Below are 21,297 nucleotides of genomic sequence, written 5' to 3'. Positions count from 1 at the left end.
TTCACAATCACGAGCAACAATACTGTCTCAATTGTCACAAGGCAATAAGGAAGGGTAGACCATGTGACAAATGCATGGTGAGTTGCATTTAGCAAAGGCTATATGAAATTACAATGTGCTATGTTCAGGATGTTTCCCTGTGGTTAGAAACGAAAAGTAATGAAAGAATGAAGTTATTCCATCACAAACAGGGGATAAATACGCTAAACAGACAACAAGGAAAATCATGCCTGAAGAGTTCAGTGCTATGGTTACCGGGCACCAGGGATTTGAGTGCAGCATGTGACGTATCACATACATTAATGAGGTTACTTTGAACTCTGATTTTGTTTGTAGATTTGTTCTCATTTAATTTGAATTTTTATTTCTGTTTATCTTTGTATGGGAGTTATCAGTATAAGGAGTTCACAGGTGGTTTTATGTTTGTACATGTTTGAGTAGCATTATTACAAAACAAAAACTACTTAAGACAACATTGGAAGCATCTATGATACACATACACACACACACACACACACACACACACACACACATTTTTAAGGATGGAGGTCCCAATATTAAATTTGAGAATGAACTACAAAAATTTGCCTCCGCTCCCACCCTGACCTTCAGGGGTTCTAATTCCTGGAGAACAAAGTCAGACAGGCATGCCTGTAGGGGGCGGGGTCGAGGGTGGAGCTGGGGTCAATGGCCTTTGGAGGGAGAGGGCCTGGGGGGGGTGGGGGGGTGGGTGGGTTCTGCTGCCCTCTGCTGGCCATGTGAATCACAGGCTCGCTCCTCCTGGGCTCGGAGAATCTGGAGGGAGCTTTTGCCCAGAGGTTGGGGGAAAGGGGGCGAAAGTGACCTTTATTGGCAGGAGCATTGCACAGAGCTGGCCTTGGACCCTTCTGATCCCTGGAGACCTAAACTGAATTCACTCTACAAGCAAACGTTGTCTCTGCTTGGGGGGTGAGGCTTGGATAAGGGATTCTGGAAGGAAGACAGTGATCCAGGCGATTGAGGAGTTGAAGGGGGGGCGGGGTAGGTGACACTCCGTGGGTCCCCCTAGCGGCCAAACTGGGGGAAGGCTCTAGCGGCTTCTCCCTGGCCTGAAGGACCCAGAGCCTTGCCTGGGTTCTTGGTTTTGTACCTGTTACAGGAACTTCGCCTTGGTTACTCAGCTCCTGAGCATTCATTCAGAGGGAAGGAAGTCCCTTCGCCTTCTTATTCAAGATCTTTGTGACGCCCAAACTATGGAGGAGGAGAAAGAAACAGTTCTGAATCTAGGAGGACCTCCTCGGTACCTAGCAGACCCCTGGAGACCCAGAGCAGCCTCTTTCTCCCCCACCCATTGCTCTCCTGCTGCCTTCCTTCCTCTGGTGGGCCCTGTAGCCCTCCTGCCAGATGGGTTTCAATCAGGCACTCGTGGAGGTCACACGTAGGAAGGCTGGGTTTGGGGGTTAGGTGTCGGTTTATGGGGTATTGGACAACAATCTTGCAGAAATGCTCAAGTATTCGGGGAGCAGGCCCCTAAACCAATCACTGCAGCACCGTGGCTCAGTGCTGGAGCTGGACCAGGAAGACTGGGCCACGAGAGGGCTGCCGGGGCTTCAGCAGCCAGGAACCAGTCACGCACAGCCTTGGGGCAGGCCCTGAGTGTTTTCCAAACTCTTCTCCTTCTACATAAATCAACCCCAACCCCATCTTTTCCTACTCTTTCTCTCTCCCTTGGAACCCAACACAGGGCCCAGCACCTGGTAGGTTGTGGATGGATAAACTTGATAGGCAGGCCTTAAAGCAAAGCTTTCTTGACCAGGACAGAGAGAAGTCGACCCTCTCCTCTTTCAGGGGGCTCGTGGCCCAGCCCTCCTCGGGTTGCTCATGCTTTGTTCATTTGGGGACACAGAAAACGCAACAGTGTCTCCCCAGCTCCATGCATGTGAGTCTTCCCAGTGGGGCCCACCAGGCCGGGCCTCCCTGCCAGCAGCTGAAAAGCCCTCAGGACTTCTGCCATGTCACTCTCTTCCCACGACAACACCGGCCCCACTTAGCAGACACTTGCTCCCAGCCTTCCCCTGTGAGGAACCCAGCTCTAAGTGGGAACCCAGGCCAGAGGCAAGCCCCCAGCAAAGGTTCTGGCTCCCTGCCCCCTCCCGCGAGCATCTGGCCCTCTTCTCCTCAGACACATTGACCTTTGGATGGCTGCGGACTCTGATTTCAAGAGAACCTGGAGGCCATCTGGCCCAAAGTGCCTCTCCCAGCCTAGCACGATGTGTAAGCTCACAGACCCTCACATCTCTCCTCCACCACCCACAGGCTGGGAGGTCTTCAGCAAGTTACTTAACCTCTCTGAGCTTTGTTTCCTCATCTCTAAAATGGAGATCCTAACAGTACTTTCTCACACAGTCCTCGTGAGAATTAAAGGAGTCGATGTCTGGAAAGTGCTTCACAAAGGGCTCAGCCGGCCTTCAGTGCTCAAGAAAGGGAATCAGTCCATCACTATCATCACTGTGGATTAGTGAGGTTTGTTAACCAGCTAACAGAGCCACCCCCAAAAGAACCTCGCCGAGCCTGGCACACTGGCTGGGTGAGGGCAGTTCCAGCTCTCCGTGTGCCCGGAGCTTTGCCAGCATAGTGGGGCCACAGGAGAACTGGGTCCTCAAGGAAGAGGCAACCTCACAGGCAAGATAAGACTAATTCGCAAAGCAATTAGCAAAAAATACAAGATAGCTTAAAAGTACTAAATTGTTCAGTGCAGACTATAATTGTGTTAATAAGAAGAACCCTTTGTGCAGCATTTTAGCATTTACCTAGCACTGGGAGATACATTGTTTCAGGTAATCCTGAAAACAAACCAGCAAAGGAAGTATTGTAATTGGCAGATGAGGAAACTGAGGCTCACGAAGGTGAAATGACTTGCTTGTGATCACACCACCAGTGAGCGGTTGACTCAGGAAGGACGTCTTCAACCGATTCTAACCTGGTCTGGTGCCAGTGGTGTGTGTGTGTGTGTGTGTGTGTGTGTAGATGTATGTGTGTGTCAGGACAGCGGGGCTGTGTGTATGTTTACATGGTGGGTGCTTCTTCGGATATTTCCCTCACCCGGGTCCTGCTCCTCCATTCACCCCCAAGATGCCTTGTGGCCAGACCATCCTGTAGTTCATGTTTCACATCTATTTGTGCTGTGTCCAGTGGCTTTATTCTGGGTCCCTTCTTCTAGGTGTGGTGACCTTTCAGAGCTGGATAGGTAGGTCTCTGAACCACCCAGAGGGCAGGGATTTTTGTTACCCTTATGACCCCAACGCTGCCCTGAGCCCCTCAGAAATAAGGCAGCAAAAGATGGGGAACTAGTGTGGCTCAGGTCGGCCCACAGTGGGCCCCGGGTGCCAGGGTCAGTGCTGGTTAGACAGACCAGCAAAGCGGGGTTGTAGCAGCCCCCGGCGGGCCTCTCAGGGTAGCAAAGCCACGTTCCCAAATCCATCCATGAAAGGGATGGTGGAGGAGGCCCCGGAAGCAGGGCCACAGCCGGGGGGAGGATGGAGAGCCGGTGGACCACAGAGCAGCTACATAAGACACGGTGTGATTGAAACTATACAGTGAACTTGAAGCCACAGGATCTGGGTTCAAGTTCCAGCCTCTCTGCCCCCTAGTGGTGCCACCCCAGCAAGGTCTTCACCTCTCAGCGTGCCTCGGTTTCTTCGTCTGTAAAACGCAGGTAATAGCAATACCTACGTCCCAGGCTGTGAGGATTCAATTACAGTAAAACCTTGGTTTGCGAGCATGCTTCATTCCGGAAGCATGCTTGTAATCCAAAGCACTTGTCTATCAGAGTGAATTTCAAGAACCATTGGCTCGGTTGTGATCACGTGATGTTCGGCATCCCATACCACTCGTATTGCAAGACATCGCTCGTTTATCAAGTCAAAATTTATTAGAAATGTTTGCTCGTCTTGTGGAGCACTCGCAGAACAAGTCCCTCCAATCCAAGGTTTTGCCGTAGTTACTTTGTAAAGCATTGCCTGGCACATAGTAGGCGCTATCAGACCCACACGATGACTTCTGTGGGCCATGGGCACTTTTGCTGTCATGGGCCTCTTCCTCCATAAAAAATGTTTAAAACTCTATTGTACAACTGTGCTGGTATAAAGATGAATATAAGCCAAGCTGGGTTATATTCATTGTTTCTTTCAATTTTAAAAGAAATGAAAGCATTTTCATAGGTCTCTCAATGTATCATGACTCCTAAGCATCAGACCTCTAGCGCCTGGTGGGTAAACGGGCCCTGGGGCTCCATCCTGTTTGCTAACATGGATATTACAGTGTCTCAGAAACTGCCCAGGGCTTTGATCTGTAAGGGTCACAGTCTTTCCTTTAGGAATGCTCTATCCATCCTCCTGTGGGTCCAACATTCCTGCCCTTCCGTTTTTGTACTGAATGCCATGCTTCAATGTAAAGTTCTCCAGTAGGAGGGCGCCCTCCAGCTTCTTCCTTCTCTCCCTGGGCATCACAGAGAGGTGGGGCCGGCATGCTGTGCTGTGGGAATGGCAGCCAGAGATCAACCTGGGTGACCAGCTCCTTTAGACCTCAGGGCATGGGAAGTGGGCTCGGGAGGCAGGATGCCTTCTCCCTGCAGCCCTCAAAATGGTAGCAACAGTGAGCTCTAGTGCCCCCCTCCATGATGTGCCTGCCTCACCTGCCTTCCAAAGCCTGCACCCCCCCCCCGCCCCCTGCCATCACATCCAGGGCAGAAGGCTTGTGTTGACTTTCACATGTTTGTGTTGGTCTCATTTCACCCTCCTCGATTCAGACAGGATGTGAACCCAGTAATACAACTAAACCTGCAACTATCTGTGTAGCGTGTTCAAGGTTAGGTTCTAGATCACTTCTGTCCATGGAAATGCAATGTGAGCCACAAAGGCGAGCCATATATATCACTTTAAACATCCTAGTAAAAGGAAAAGAAACAGATGGAACTAATTTTGACGATCTATTTTATTTAACCCAATACATCAAAATATTATCCTTTCAACATGTGGTCAGTGTAAAATTATTCCCGAGGTACTTCTGATTTTTTCGTTTGACGTCTTTGAAATCCAATATATATTTTGCACTTACGGTCTTTCTCAATTAGAACGCTAAATTTTCATTGGACATACTTACCTGTATTTAGACTTCATAAAATTGACAGCTGAAAAAGCTGATTCACATACTTGCATTTTTCTAACCACACTTAAAAATTTTTTAAATAACTGAATCAAGTAATGTAAGAAGTCAAGACATTTAAATGTAAATCAATTAAAATTTTAAAAAATGAAAAATTCAGTGTGTTAGCCATACTAGTCACATTTCAAGTGCTCAGAGACCATATGGCTGGCGGCTACTGAGTCCGACAGGGCAGGGCTAGATCGTGATAACAGTAGAAGCAATAAAGCATGCCCTCGTGAAAAGAAAGTACACCTCAAAATGGATAAATAAGAAATTACGTATCAACCTAAACTCCCCAGCTCGGGCTTCCCAAATTGGAGTGCACAGAGGACTTACTCAGGGAATTTGTAAGAACTGCAGACGTCCCTTCCCCACCCCCCACCCCCCAAGAGATCTGCCTGAGAAGGTAGGGGGTAGGGACCGGCAGTGTGCATTTTGAGGAGACCCAAGGGCCACACTTTGAGAACCATGGCACGGTTAGCAGGCATGCCGCAGCAGTGACGCTCCTGCACCATCCGGAACGCCCCGTCACACACACACATCCCCAGCCAGCATCTCCAGTAAGCAGGCACACCACCACCACGATGAGGACACAGAGCGGCTCCAGAACACAGCAAAGCCAGCTGGTCCCCAGACCATGCTGAGCAACCTCCTGAGAACCAACTACACCAACTCTTAACGAGAAGGTGTGCAAAGCAGTTTAGAGGGCATGCCTCCCTGCGGTCTGGAGCCTGAAGGAAGTCAAATCCAGCCTGGCTACTCCAGAGCATTCAGGAAGTGATCCCTCTGCTGGCAGCTTATGTCCTCAATGGTGTTCCGAAGCATCAGCTTCCAGTCGTCACCCTTCCGCATCGGGGTGCAGCGTGTCCCCTTGCTCTCCAGGGCTAGGATCTCCGCAGGGGTCTCTGGGGTCAGCCCGGCAGCCAGGACAGCTTCTGGGAACTTGGCTGCAGAGGCGGGGGCCAGACAACACCGGGGAAGGCTATGGCATGGAGCAGGTGGGAACAGGAGGGCGGGTGGGAGAAGAGAGGGACAGATAAGGGAAGGAGAAGGGGAGGAGGGAGGAGAAGGAGGAACAGGGGAGAAAGAAAGAGAAAGAGACAGGCGCTTGGTACCTTGAACTTATCTCTGCAATGACACTGCTAGGGAAACTGCTCTTCTTTGTTGGAGGCCCAGCTCAACCACCACCTGTCACAGTGGCTGTCCCCAGAATACATCACACACCCTCCTCTGGGATCCCTGTTCTCGGGGCACTGTTCTACACAGCGCCGGTCATGCTCAGTACAGCCATTTGTTCGGACTCCCATCTCCTCTGCTTGGGGGAAAGAAGGGCCCCTGAAAACCAGAGTACCCCAGTGACCCAGGAGCCCATGGCCTATACCTGGGCGGCTGTTGCTCTGTCTGTTGGTAATGGTAACTCACGGCCACGGCCGAGTGAGGGCACAGCAAGTACTTGTTCTCTTCCCAACAGCGAGCCATGGTCTGGGTGATGGCCTCATCCGACACTGACTCAGACGTCACTGCCCCTGAAAGCTGACGGGGCCCAGGGTCAGAGGAGGGGGCGGGTGGGAATCAGGTTTGGGGGTAACCCAGGGAAAGCGAGCAAAATCTCACTACAAAACATAGCCAGGCAACACGAGAGATTCAGATGAAGTCTTCAGACTAAGTAGCTCAGCTTCAGCTCAGAGAAAAAGCTGGTTCCCCAGGCTTCCCAGTTTTAAGTTGATTCGCTCAGCTTGGGGGAAGGACCGTTCGAGTTTCAAGTCAGTGAATTTAGTAAGGATTAGCTCATGAATCAGCAAATTAGTATATACTCTTATTCAACAAACCGACAAAACACAGAAGGTTAAGGGTAATCAAACATTCCTGGTGCCTTGTCTTTGGTGCATCCCTGTCCTGTGGGTGTAAGAAACATCTTCCAGTCAGTTCCCACCCAGCTCAGGTAGCACCTCCTCCAGGAAGCCTTCCCCTTCCACCCACAGACAGCAGAAGACTCCCTTCTCACTGTCCCCTCAGTGTGGACGGTTGATCTGATCATTCTCTGAAAATTTACTGCATGCTATTGAGGTGCCAAACACCTTGCATATACTTGACTGCCGCCATAGGGTGTTATAAATCATTTGTACAGCTACCTGTCCCATTAGGGTTCACAGAAGACAGAGAAAGTATTTTCTTTATCTTTGTACTTCCAGTATCTAGCACAGTTCCTGGATTACAGCAGATATGTTGAATGAATGAATGAATGAATGAATGCTGTTCCAGCAGATGCGATGTTTTGTACGTGTACAGCCAGGGAGAGAATGAAGAAGTGTGGGATCTGGTGTCTTTCCATGGAGCACCTCATTTACATGAGGAGAAGGACTGGGGATATCAACACGAACTGTTAACCAAGTAAGTTGACCTTTGGTTGTATTATGGTCAGAATGTTTACGTCCTCCCTCCCCCCAAGTTCATATGTTAAAAACTTAATCCCAACGTTATGGTGTTTGAAGGTGGGACTTTGGGAGGTAACGAGGTCATGAGGGTGAAGCCTTCATGAGTGGAATGAGTGCCTTTATAAGAAGAGGCCGGAGAGCTAGCTAAATGTCTCGCCATCATGTGAGGATACGACAAGACCCTGGCGGTCCGCCACTTCTACGAAAGCTGCTCTCGTCAGAACCCAACCGTGCTGGCACCGTGGTCTCAGACTTCTGGCATCCGGAACCGTGAGAGATAAATGTCTGTTGTTTATAAGCCACCCGGTCTCTGGTACTTTGCTATGGCAGTGCAAACGACGACAAGTTGCAGCACAAGAAAGACTGAAATTCCACTCTGGTCTGCGTGGGTGCCTAAACCCAGAGAACTGTAGCCAGTTCTGGGAACAACCCTTTAAGACCGACTTTGACTATGCAAAATTAGGTCACGGAAGGGACAGCCAAAGGGACCGGGAAGACGCAGCAGAGAAACAAAGATTCTCTTCAAGTATGGGAATCGGACTGCTCCCCAGTGCACAAGTCGGAAGGAGATTCCGGCTCAACATAAAGAACTTTGTAATGATTAGAGCTGATGTGAGCCAGTGAGGACCTGGTCACTGGATATACACACGGTCTGGATGACTTGGTGGGATGTGATAGAGAAAATTAAAGGCAATGTCAACATATGAAATCCTTTCTCTTACGTAAAATAAGTGGACCATCACTAGGCTACATTAAAATAAAAGCAATCCTTCCCAACCAGATTCCTACCACTCTGAAGAAATAAAATTTCTCCTTTTCCTTAAAAAAAAAAAAAAAAGCTCAACAGGCCTTTGTTCATACTGGATGGGCAAAGTGGCTTCCAATTGTTGCTACTACTGAAAATCGACAATAATGAATTAAAACAATTAACAGCGAATGTATTAAGCCCTATATTTCCAGGCAGTATACAACGTGTCTCATGGGCATTAATTGACTTAAATCTTCAACAATGCTGTGACAGTCATTCTCATTAGCCCTACTTTATAGATGAGTTTAAGAAACTGGCCCAAGGTTTCACAGCTGGCTTAGAGCCAACCCCTGTCTGATTTGAACCAATGCTCTCTGCTGCCTCTCTTCATTCAACAAATTAGTCCCTGTAAAGAGACTGCAAAAAGGCCAGGCTCATAGCAGGTGCTCAAGAAACAGGTGTCCTCTTGCCTTAGACAGATTTTCAAGCCTACACTGGGTTTCGTGGTTACACCCTTTGTTTTCTCCGTGACTGACCTTGCTATGCAGTTCCTTGGGTAGGCTCACGCTTTGGGTCCTTTCAAACTGCTCCATGAGGGCTCTTGTCACCTGACTGTTGGAGCCAGAGAGCAGCCAGAAGATTCTCTCCATGTTGTAGGGCACCTGGAAAGGCAGGGTGCCAGGGGCCACACTGATGTCAGTCCTTGTCCATTCCCAACCAATCAATAGCTGGGCCAGACCTGCACACTTTCCCACAGGTCCCACCTGAATGTCCATTGCTGATGCCAAGGTCTGTTCAACAGCCTCAGAAAGAGAGAAGTCGCCCTGCTGGACAGTCCTGTGGATGATGTCATTGCGGTTCACTGCCACGACAAGGCGGATAGGCAGGCCCATCTTCTGAGCAATGCACCCCGCTTAAGACAAGTGAAGAGAAGAACAAAAGTTTTCTCAGAGATGGCGCCCAAAGTACAAGAAATAAAATGAAATTCAGATAAACCGGACTCCACCAAAATTGAGAAACTTTTATGCTTTGGAAGATTTGTGCTTCAAAGGACACTCTCAAGAAAACAAAAAGGCAGCCCGCAGAATGAGAAAAAAAAATATTTGCAAATCATATATCTAATAAAGGACTTGCATACAGAATATGTAAATAACTCTTCTGACTCAACAATAAAAACACAAATAGCCCAATTTAAAAATAGGCAAATGTCAGGGCGTTTGCATCGGTTAAGCGTCCAACTTTGGCTCAGGTCATGATCTCACAGTTTGTGGGTTTGAGCCCTGCATCGGGCTCTGTGCCGACAGCTTGGAGCCTGGAGCCTGCTTCGGATTCTGTGTCTCCCTCTCTCTCTGCCCCCTCCCCCAATTCGCACTCTGTCTCTCTCTCAAAAATAAATAAACCTTAAAATTTTTTTTAAATTAAAAAAAACAAAAATGGGCAAAGGACTTAGACAAACATTTCTCCAGAAGCTATACAAATGGCCAATGAGAACATAAAAGAAATTCAGTATCATCAGTCATCAGGAAAACACAACCCCAAATCATAATGACATACTGTTTCACACCCATTAGGATGGCTAGAATCAAAGTATTGGTGGAGAAATGAAACCCTCATACATTGCTGGTGGGGATATAAAACGGTGCAGCTGCTTTGGAAAATCTGACGGTTCCTCAAAAAAGTTAAGCACAGAGTTACCATATGACCCAGCAATTCCACTCCTAGGTGTATATACTCAAGAGAAATAAATATAGGTCCACACAAAAACTTACACACCAATGTTTATAGCAGCATCATTCATAACAGTTTCAAAATGGAAACATTCCAGACATCAACATTAACTGATAAATGGACAAACAAAATGTGGTACATGCACACAATGGAATGTTATTCAGTCAGAAAAAGGAATGGAGTACTGATATGTGCTATACTATCGATGAAACTTGAAAACATACCAAGTGAAAGAAGCTGGACACAAAAGGTCACATATCGTATGATTCTATTATATGTAAAATGTTCACAATAGGCAAATTGATAGAGACAAAAGAGATCAGTGGTTGAGTTGGGGAAATGAGGGGGAAATGCAGAGTAGCTGCTAATGGGAATAGGGTTTCTTTCCAAGGTGATGAAAATATTCTGAAGTTGACTGGGGGTGGTTGCACAAATCTGCACATATACTAAAAACTATTGATCTGTATACTCTAAATGGATGAATTGGGTTTTTTTTTTCCCATTTTTTAAATGTTTCTTTATTTTTGAGAGACAGAGAGGCAGAGAGGGAGAAACAGAATCCAAAGTAGGCTCCAGGTTCTGAGCTGTCAGCACAGAGCGCAACTCGGGACTCGAACTCATGAACTGTGAGATCATGACCTGAGCCCAAGTCAGGTGCTTAACTGACTGAGCCACCCAGGTGCCCCTAAATGCTCACTACTATTTGCAGAAGAGAAAATGGAGGTTCTGGGAAGTAGAAATGACCCACCCCAAGCCTGCCGAGTGGCACAGCAAGGATTGGAAAGAGGTCTAAGTCCAGAGCACATGGTCTTGCCCCCCGAAATCAGCCTCCTGGAAGCAGCGCCTCCAGACGGCACCTCCTGGAGAGGCCCCTTGGGAGGACGGAGCGGCGCCCTCGGGCCACCCTGGCTGCAGTTCCTGTTTGCACGGAACAAATAAGGAATCCCTCACCCTGAGAGAGGGAGAGCCCAAAAAGGTAACGACATACTTCCAGGGGTGGCCTATCTCTGGCAGGTCGTCAAGAGGAGTTAGGGATCACCACCCCACCCCAACGTCACCCTGAACTTTGCGAAAGCATGTTCACATTCTGTTTCACTGGATCTGCACGTGAACGTCATGATATCCGTGTACGGCAGAGGAGACGTGGACCCTCAGTAGGACCCAGGGGCTTAAGCTGAAACAGCTGGTTCCCGATGAAGCAGAGGTAGGTAGGAGCTACTGTGGTAGGCACTGGGGCACGTGCAGGTGGCATCACTCACTGGAGGGGGATGCACATGGGGAGCACGGTGGGCTTTACCCCGTGGGTGGTCACGGCAGCTGACCGATCCTTGCCTGACTGCCAGCTCCCCGTTCTTCCCATCCCCGTGTGAGTGGAAGAAGTCAGGAAGACTCCCGACCACTAAGACGCTTTCATGGTGTCACGTAAGCCATGCTTGGTGCCCATCGGAAGCGATGCCACCGACCGAACCATCAGAGACGGTAGTGCCCGTTAGAAGGCAGCCTGGCAAGCTCATGAGGACGCCGCCTCTGGAGCCAGCCTGCCTGGACGGCACTTCTGGCTCTGCCGCTGACCAGCGTGTAAGCAGGGGCAAGCTGGCCGAGCCCTCCGTGCCTCCACTGCCTCATTATACAGTGGAGATAACAGGACTGTCCTCCTCAGAGGCTCACGTGAGGATTAAATGAGTTGATACATGAGAAGCACTGAGAGCGGAGCCTGCTAGGTAGTAAGTGCTGGATAAATGTTTATCATTATTCCGGAAGACGATTTTAATGCCACGCAGCGGTACAGCCCTTCACCCTTACAAAGTTCACCCACACACGTGAAGACTCATGTGCACTTCGCAGTAGTCCTGAGAGATATGATAAGCTATCCGATGTTGCTTTTGTAGCGGAGCGGCTGAGTCTAAGGGACGGCCCCGTGGCCACGCAGCTGGGGCCAGAACCCCAAGTCCAGCCTTCTTTCCATCTCACACGGTCTCTGGGGAGTGATTCTAGGAGTGGGAACACGGTGTGCCAGGTGCCCTCACTGTAGGCAGCTGGCCGAGGCTGGGAGCAAAGTCCATATCTCTGGAAGAGGGAGCTGCCAGGCCAGCACAGAGGTGAACTTTGATCTCATCTTCCCACATTCTCCTGAGCGGGGTGAGCCCATCTTTCCCTCCTGCAGCAAGAGGCCGGGATGTCCTCTCGGGGAGGGGAATTAGGGGGAAGTTTGCTGAGGGCTTGCCTGTCACCTTCAGAGCCAGAGCGAGGACTCAATCTTCCTCCTCATAGTTGCAGCCGAGGGGGTGGCGGGAAGGACTAGGGCCACAGGCATTTTTCTGGAAAGCCCATTTCTGCCCAGGGGTCTCCTTACCTGCAAGGTTACCTGCAGCCCCTGTCGGTACAACCACCTCCACGCGGGGCAGGGGGTCCATGTCTAAGGATGGCACGCACTGGAAATAAGCGAAGAAGTGGTGGGCCATTTGCACGAGGACCCGGGACCAGTTGATTGAATTCAGGCTCATCAGGTTGTGCTTCTTGACGAAAGCCACATCAGCAAACACAGCTTTGATCGGCTCATCGAGCTCATCGCTGTTGCCCTCCACTGTCAGGGAGAGAGTGGAGGGTGGCTCTCAGGAGCATGAAGAACCCCCAGGTGGTCAGCACTTGCCTGCAACAAGGCCCTCCCACACTGGGCCCATCCTGTCGGGACCTTCACTGGACCTTCGGTTTCTGCTCTCCCATGTCTTGGCCTGGCTTCTTAGACGCAAAATTAAGCAACTCAAGGAAAGAAACCATGTCTCGTGTTCTTGTGGTCAGATTTCCAACATTTCTACCACTATATAAGTTAGACATATAATGTCAGCCTTCTGGGATATTGGGAAAATGACTCCTCTTTGTAATCCGTGCCCACCTTCCCCGCTCTTTAGGAACAAGGAGAGATGGTTTATGAGGTCGTGAGGTGGCAAGAGGCTGATCCTTTCTTCACTCCACGGTCCTCTACCAGCGGGTGGGGGTAAAGAGTCACTGTTGCCATACGGTCTGCCCTTCTTCTCTCAGATCACAGAGAGGCATTCTATTCCCTGCTCCTACGTGGTAGGGAAGCTGGCATGGACCTTTCCTCCATGAGCTGGGTGTGTACCCCATTTAATTTATGGATGAATTGCTCATTAAATTTATGGGTGAGTTGGCTACTAGTCCAAGTTGCATTCCTCAATCCAGCCCAGCTAGCAATCAAGCCAATATGGATCTCTTATCTGAAACCTGGGTCTATTTCTCCTCTGGATCCAAACTTGGGATTTACCGTGGGAAGTGCCAGAGTAGGCACTGAGGTTGTTATTCATCCCACCCTTCGCACTGAGTAGCAGCAATGAGGCTAGGGGGCTGACTCTAGATCCATGCACCAGGGGATGTGTGCTGGAGTTCCAGAAAAAATTCACTGCTCTTAAGACAGACCCACAGGAAGAGAGACTTGGCTACATTAAGTAAGCACCATATACACAAGGGGGAAGGAGCCCTAGGACTGGGGAAGGCAGAGCAGAAAATACAGAGAATCTGGGTCCCTGTTGAGGGACTGTTGAGTCACTGAATCAACTATTCAGGAGCCCAGCCCACCTCTAGACTTCCAGTTACGTAAGCTGGAAAATATTCTTGTTCAAGCTGGTCTGAGTTAGATATTCTGTTACATCTGGCCCCAAACATCCCAAATAATGTGTACCTAGCACTTGCTGATTACTCTCTGCTTAAGAGGAACCAAGTATAGGGGCACCTGGGTGGCTCAGTTGGTTAAGCATCCAAATCTTGATTTTGCCTCAGGTCATGATTCCAGGGTGCTGGGATCGAGCCCCACGCTGGGCTCTGCTCTGACAGCAAGCAGATTTCTTGGGATTCTCTCCCTCTCCCTCTCCCTCAGCCCCTCCCCACCCCCACTTATGCTCTCTCTCTCTTTCAAATAAATAAACTTAAAAAAAGAGATTCTCTTTAAAAAAAACCAAGTATGAAATATATACGGAAATTAAAGACTTTATTTTCTTTAATGTTTTATTTATTTTTGAGAGAGAGAAACAGAGCACAAGCCAGGGAGAGGCAGAGAGGGAAAGAGGATCTGTGCTGACAGAGGAGAGCCCTATGAGGGGCTCAAACTCATGTACCTCGAGATCATGACCTGAGCTGAAGTCGGAGGCTTAACCGACTGAACCATCCAGGTGCCCTGGAAATTAATGACTTTATAAAACATCAGTGTCCAACTCACAACAATCCAGGTGGTCCATCCCTACTCCCTGAGCTCACTGGTCTAAGGGAAAATACGTACCCACTGTTAGCTCTGGAACTAACACACATCCTCCGAGAAACCAAATCAGAAGACTCCAGAAAGGAAAGGAACAACCTGAATGGTGCTATTTAGAAATAAAAATTAATTTCTCTAAAGTCTGCTGCCTTATTTTCTTGAAGCTCAGAGCATGTGCACGACAGAAATGCCCCCTTGAGCTCCAGCAATAATACATTTATGACAGATTTGCACTCAATACCATTGACATTTCTACCATTATTTTACAAATGGGCACCATTCTCCACCCCATCGTCAGGAACCAAGCTTACATACGTGTCGTTTTTTAAAATTTATTTTTCTTTTTTGAGACAGAGAGAGAGAGAGAAAGAGAGAGCAGGGGAGGGGCAGAGGGAGAGGGAGAGAGAGAACCTTAATCAGGCTCCCTGCCAAGCACAGAGCCTGACATGGATCTCGATCTTACAACCATGAGACTATGATGGTGAGATCATGACCTGAGCCAGAATCGAGAGTCGGACACTCAACCAACCGAGCCACCCAGGCTCCCCAACCCCCATGCCTTTAGATAAAAGTCTTCCAAAATCTGGTTCAAGGCAAGAAGGGAGTAGGTGGCAGACAGAAATACAAAAGGTTACTCTCTGCTTTGATTCTAGGCAAAGACAGCCCTGGACCCATCACTAGCAATTTCAGTGCTTAGGGTATAACAGAGACCCTCAGGAGCCCAAATATCACACATCAAAATTTTGCAATGAGTGCAGAAAAACGCGCCAAATACGGCCAACCACCAAGGCTAATGTGTAAGATTTTGCCAACACCTGCATTAGCTAAACCCAGAACCTTTCACTGGGATGTGAATGTGCTTGTTAAAGGAAAGAGTAGAAGGGGCTTTTTGCTTACTTCTGAACAAATGGACAAAGGCTATTCATGCTACTCCCATGGGGAAGGTTTCTTTGCAGTACGCTTTGCTCCTTGACAAAGCCCGTGTCCTATGCAAACATGCTCTATGGGATCATACCAGGAGACCAGGAGAGTTGTAGGAGGACTGTCTTCTGCCACCACATTTGCTCTCCTGCCGGGTGAGTGACCAAATGAGACCAGACCACTGGGACAGCTTCCCCAAGGCCACGGTGTATACAGTGTACAAAACCTCACCAAGACCCCTACTGCTCATATCCCCGCCCCTACTTTGGGGCTACCTGGGGTCTAGCTAGGTGTGAGAAGTGGAAATAAAAGTGTTCGGCTCCACTCAAGCTCACCCCACCCTTCCACAGTCTCGATTTCTAAAAAATAGATGTCCTGACATTAAAGGAGATAGTTTTTTGTGTTTCTGCAAATACAAAATGCCCAAATTCCTGATGTGGCTCAGGAAATGGTGTCTCTAGCAATGGGTACCACTAACTGATTTCCTATTTTAAATACTTAGACCTGCTGGGGTGCCTGGGTGGCTCAGCCGGTTAAGCGTCTGACTCTTGGTTTCGGCTCAGATCAGGTTCTCATGGTTCACGGGTTTGAGTCCCACATCAGGCTCTGCACTGAGTGCATAGCCTACTTGGCATTCTCTCTCCCTCTCTCTCTTTCTTTCTCTGCTTGGGATTCTCTCTCCTTCTCTCTCTGCCCTCCCCTGCTCACTCACGCTCTCGCACTCAAAAATAAATAAACATTTAAGAAATAATTATTTAACATTTGTTTGTGCCCTCTAAACTTCCCGTGTCCTGGAACAAAACCCAAGTCACTTGGCTCAGGCGAATGGGTCTGGTGGCTGCCTGTATATAAGGCACCAGGAGGTTGAACCTGCATAAAGGTGGCAATCTTTGGATTATGGTTTTCAGCCTACACTTCTTAGGTTGTACTGACAGTATTGGTCTGTGCACTCGTCACCTCCAACAGCTTATGAAACCGTGTTGCCAAGAGCTTGCCCAGAGCTAAGCCAAGGCATATACCAACCTCATAATGGTTGAAGGAAGGAAAGGACAGAGAAAAGGCAGGAGGAAGGATGATCGACCAATCAACTGACCATTTTATTCCAGCTCATCTCCCCAAACAGACCCCCCCATGAGGCAGGGCCACGCTTTCCCATCCCAGCACTCACCTCCAAACACATGGACGTTCTCCCTCAACACTGTTGTCATCTGGAGCTCTTGAATCTTCGTGCAGTGGCCCTTGGGCAGCAGAACGATGATGTCCATGTTCTTTGCCCCCTGAACACTCTCAATGGCAGCACTCCCTGTGTCCCCAGACGTTCCTGGATAGGAAGCAAAAATAACCCTCTTCTTTAGAACAGGGGAGACAGAAAAGGAAAGACGTGGCCCCTAAAGCATGGCTGCCATGTGAGAAAATGTCTATTTCAAATACCTGAAGAGTAGGAACCTAGTACTTAATCTGGGGTCCATTAACCTCCTAGAGATCCAGGGATAGAAATCAGGGCACCTGTGTACTTGGTACCATATAATCTTACATATTTTGTGTACTTAAAAAAATTATTCTGTGAAGTCTCCATAGCCTCCCTCAGACTGTCAAAGGGGCCAATGGCACAAGAAAAGGTTATAAACCCTGCCCTAGAAGAACCAGTAACACACCCTCCTTGAGAGACATCAATGACGGGCATCCTGTGGATGGATGCGGGCAAGTCAGGGCCCCCAAGGGGCTCACCTACGACCACAGTGACGTGCTTCTCCTTCTTCTCCAGGAAGTATTGCAGGAACTGTGCTGTACAGCACAGGGACAGGTCCTTAAATGCATATGTGACGCCATGCCACAGCTCCAACACGTTCAGCCCATTCCTCAACCTGGACAGATGGACCACTTCTCTGTGGCGGAATCTGCTGAAGGCTTGGTCGATCAGACCTGTGAGGGGAGAGGGGTTGGATGGTGGAAGAAGGGCATTATCTCTTCTACAGGTTCTCTCTCTTGTCTCTTTACACTTTTGAATTTGAAGTTCCTATCTCCTGCTACCAGATGAGAGGGCAAAACATGTTTACCCCAAATGATACTGTATATGAATATAATTGCATAATCTGAGAAAGAAGTCTGAAAAGACATGAACCACACCGTCCATAGATTCCTCATAGTGATGCGCCCCAGAGAAGAGAAATGACACTATCAGACTTCCATTTTTTATTGTGTAAACTTCATTGTTTGGATTTCTTCTGTGTGTGTGTGTGTGTGTGTGTGTGTGTGTGAATGCCAACAGAAGTTTGATTAAACAATTGTGCAACAAACAAATCCATGTCTCATCTTTTCTAATGTTCCTTCCTTAAAAAAAAATTTTTTTTGACGTTTATTCATTTTTGAGAGACAAAGAGGGACAGAGGGCAAGCGGAGGAGGGGCAGAGAGAGAGGGAGACACAGAATCGGAAGCAGGCTCCCATCAGCACAGAGCCCAACATGGGGCTCGAACCTATGAACCGGGAGATCATGCCCCTGAGCTGATGTCAGAAGTTTAACCGACTGAGCCACCCAGGCACCCCATAATATTCCTTTCTAAAGAGAGGTTGTTCTTTATTTGTTTTTCCTATACTAAATCTCACATCTGTGATACCGGAACCTTGGGATGGTTTACATATAATCCTACCTAAGGCAGGCCATCTTAGGTAATGCTTCTCAAACTTTTCATTAGCAAACCAATCACCTGGGATCTTTAAATGCAGATTCTGGTTCAATAGGCCTGAAGAAGTCTGAGAATTCTGATTAAGTGCCCAGGCAATGCCATCACTGCCATGAGACCACATTTTGAGTGGCCCTCTTCTTCCCAGCCCCAAGCTCTCACCATTATATTGTGATTATATCACATGTTTGACCCATGGACCAGCAACACTAGTATTTTCTGGACACTTGGTAGGAATGCAGAATTCTTGGGCCTACCCCAGACCTACTGAATCAGAATCTGCATTTTAACAGGATCCTTAGGGCAACCCATGGGTATATTCCAGTTTTGAGAGGAGCTGGTCCAGGATACTCTCAAAGTCCCTTCTAAAATTACCATTCAAGGCAATAAAACAGCAATCTGAGGGTCTAAGCACTTTACATACAGGCAGGAAGCATCCCACTATTCAAGCATCTCAGGATGTTGGTGAAATGTCTAGTCTTGAAAAGGGTTTTGAACAATAAATGAAAGGGAAAAATTCTCTGCAGATGCCACGGGGCATTCATTTTATTGGAGATGGAAGGTGGAATGGAATGGATGAACTCTTCAGGGAGATTTCCATTTCTGGGATTCCAGAATCTGGAAAAAAAATCCGAAGTTTGGGAAATAGGACTAGAAACCTCCTAGGAGTTAAGTGATGGATTTGCAGCTCTGTGGGGGAGCTGGCTTGGCTGGGGAGTTAGGTGGGAGAGTAGGGAGGCTGGGGGGTGCTCACCATTTAAGACATCTCTTGGAATAAGCTCAGGGCCGATGAAGAGGGTGCACAGCTCCTTTACCAGGCCAGGGTAGGACAGCGTACTCCACTGACGCAGGGTCTCTATGCTCAGCTGGGGGAGCTCCTCAGGCATGAAGAGACCCCCATCAGGAGCATAGCCAGAGAAGAGGGCTCCCTCAAAGTCGACCCGGGGGGCCATTCCCCGAGTGCTGATGTACCGCATCCCTGGTGGCCTGCAGAGGGAAAAGTCCCAGAGGCACCTGCTCTCCAAGCTCAGTACCCCACAGAGAGAAGCTGAAGCATACACAGCACCCTCGGCTAGCCCCTAGACCACGACTCATTTGGGGTAGGCATCCCAGACTGAGAGACTGGAGCCCTGTTGAGTCTCATGCCAGCTTCATCCGGAACTGTCCACATCATGGCCTCTCCAATCCAAATGAGGCAAATTCGCTGACCTTGGGAAAGGGGATACTGAGGCATTCGAGGGAAGGAGAAGCCTTGTGGGTCCTCACTGTTGAGGAATAAGGGAACTGGGGAAAGATAATAGCAATAATAAAGCAACTGCCATTTTGATAGCCCTCTTGATAAGGAGAGGACCACCATTTTGAGAAATGTCTGGGTCCACTTCTGTTCAAAAAATAGCCACCTTCAATGGTTTTACAGCATTGTTGTCCATAACCTAGTGGTTCCTCACTCTGGTAGTTTGTTGGGATCAACTTGGGAGCTATAAAAAAAATATTCCTATCTGGGACCCTCCCTGAATCCATCAAATTAGAACCCCTATATGAGAACTCCTTGGGTGAGTCTATCGTGCAGCCAGGGTTAAGAATACAGGAACCAACTTATCCCACTTTGCCCACGACCTTCCCAGTTTTAAAACCGGAAGTCCCCTGTCCCAGGAAACCCCTCAGTGGTAGATAAACTAGAAGGATTTGGTCAAGCTAATTGAAAACCAGTGCCCTACTTCTCAGCCTAACCCTGGAATAGTTAGAAGTGCTGACAAGCTACCCTTAATACTGTCTAGCTAAGGCTGACTGGCCCTGGGTGGGTTCAGGACTCTGACTGGGGTTGTGGCCAGGGGGAGTGCCCAAGGGCACCCAAGGGCTAACTCTGGTTACAATGTCACATAAGTTAGTTTCTCAGGAGCCCAGTGCCATGTTGAGGAGCTGAGCTTGAGCTCTGAATACCTTTCTCTGGACCATGACAGTGAATTCAGGAGGTCTGGTTTTAAAGCCCCAAGGCCAGGAAACAGTTCAGGAAGGGCCCAGCGAGGCGAAGAAATTTTCTGATAAAGGGCGGGGCAGGGCCGGGACTTGGACCCCAGCAGCTGAGTCTCTGCCCTCCGAGCCCAGACTGGGCCCCTCAGGGTGGAGGCTCCAGCAAGCTCAAGGTAGGCCCCTGCCTGTCTAAGGTCACAGGGCACCAGTCTTCGGCTATCCAGGCCGTGGGTCAGGGAAGGAGGTTTTGATAAGGTCTGCAGGATAAGGCACGCTCCCAGCCTCTGAAAACACTTCTCAGTGTCCGAGTACCGCAGAGCCCCTACGGAAGGCTCCAAGCCTCGGAAACCCTCGACCCTCCCAGGTCCTCCAAATCTGAGCACAGTGCCCCACCTAGACTACGGAAGGGGGCAGGGAGGCCGACACAGCCACGCGGAAGTCAGGGTTGAGCGAAACCGAGAGAAGTTCAAAAGCGCAGACAGACCGCTACCGATTACCGCGGGGAGGGCGCCTCGATTCGCCAGAAGCCGACGCGGGGAGGAGATCCGGCCTGGGAGGGGGGAGGTTCGGCCGCTGGGGCGGGGGTTGGTCACCGCGGCGAGCGAGCGGCGCCACCCCGGATCCCGGCCCGGAATCGGCTGGCTTGGGCCGGGTGTGTGTGTCGGGGGGACGGTTACCGGGTCCAGGACGCGGGCGGCGGCGGCTGGCGGGCGGCGGGGCCGGGGCTCGGCCTTGCGCGCTGGACTTGGCCGCAGGCCTCAGGCTTCTGCGGGCGAGTGAGAAGGGCCGCGGGGGAGTGAGGACGAGCGCGGAAGAAAGCGGCGCGGGAAGAGGGGGAGGAGGGCGCCAAAGGGCACGGCAGTGAGGGAGCAGCTCACTTGGCATGTTTTTAAGGCACCTCGCTAATCACTTACATTCAGTCTCTTAATCTTCATCGCAGCCCTGGAACCTTATTTTTTCAGATTAGAAGACAGAACAAGATGGAAAGAAGAAGCCCTTATCTTCTTTGGGCTTTATGCTTCTCACCTGCAAAATCAGACGACTGGACAAACTCCTTGTTCCTGAGACTGGGGCTAGCACATTAGGAATTCGGAATCCACACGGACACATGGCATTGTTTTAGCTCGACTGTTATTTGTCAGAAAACACTTTTTAGCAAGTACAGATCTAGTCTAGAGTGAAGTGCCTCCCCAAAGAATTTTTTTTAAAAAAGAAGCAAGACACTTGAAAAACTGTCCTCCAGATATGGCAAATGCCCCTGGATTCATATTCGTGCTTCTGGGTCCCAAGCCACATTGGAGGCAAAGTTTGCCGAGCTGCACAGATGTCAGCTAAGATTTAGTCTGTGCCTCTGGGCTGG

At 49.2% G+C, this 21,297-nt stretch overlaps 1 protein-coding gene across 5 annotated transcripts; it reads right to left on the bottom strand.

The window, feature by feature from the left end:
• Positions 1-4,953: 4,953 nt before the first annotated feature.
• THNSL2 (threonine synthase like 2) lies at positions 4,954-20,723 on the bottom strand. Of its 5 annotated transcripts, none has more exons than XM_042981943.1 (9): positions 20,615-20,723; positions 18,721-18,953; positions 17,012-17,206; positions 16,452-16,604; positions 12,449-12,679; positions 9,132-9,280; positions 8,904-9,029; positions 6,566-6,717; positions 4,954-6,166 (listed from the first exon to the last, which is right to left on the bottom strand). In XM_042981943.1, the coding sequence occupies exons 2-9, from the start codon at positions 18,941-18,943 to the stop codon at positions 5,941-5,943; spliced, it is 1,455 nt and encodes a 484-aa protein (XP_042837877.1). In that variant the 5' UTR covers positions 18,944-18,953; positions 20,615-20,723; the 3' UTR covers positions 4,954-5,940. The 5 variants fall into 5 exon arrangements, with proteins under 5 accessions (XP_042837877.1, XP_042837876.1, XP_007082387.1 ...); XM_042981942.1 differs by lacking the exon at positions 20,615-20,723 and adding an exon at positions 20,331-20,517; XM_007082325.3 differs by lacking the exon at positions 20,615-20,723 and adding an exon at positions 20,435-20,492.
• Between the last annotated feature and the right edge of the window lie 574 nt (positions 20,724-21,297).

The sequence above is a fragment of the Panthera tigris genome, chromosome A3 (genome assembly GCF_018350195.1).
Source record: "Panthera tigris isolate Pti1 chromosome A3, P.tigris_Pti1_mat1.1, whole genome shotgun sequence".
Lineage (NCBI taxonomy): Eukaryota > Metazoa > Chordata > Mammalia > Carnivora > Felidae > Panthera > Panthera tigris.
Note: the sequence above shows the minus strand (reverse complement) of the source record. Positions and strands in the feature narration are given on the sequence as shown.

What these genes read in the sequence shown, in the direction of transcription:
- THNSL2 (XM_042981943.1), bottom strand. Translation starts at nt 18,943, where the DNA reads ATGCGGTACATCAGCACTCGGGGAATGGCCCCCCGGGTCGACTTTGAG. An exon ending in CATCAGCAATGGACATTCAG is followed by an intron (nt 9,030 to 9,131) that starts GTGGGACCTGTG and finishes CTGCCTTTCCAG; the next exon opens with GTGCCCTACAACATGGAGAG. An exon ending in CCAAGGAACTGCATAGCAAG is followed by an intron (nt 6,718 to 8,903) that starts GTCAGTCACGGA and finishes GGGCCCCGTCAG; the next exon opens with CTTTCAGGGGCAGTGACGTC.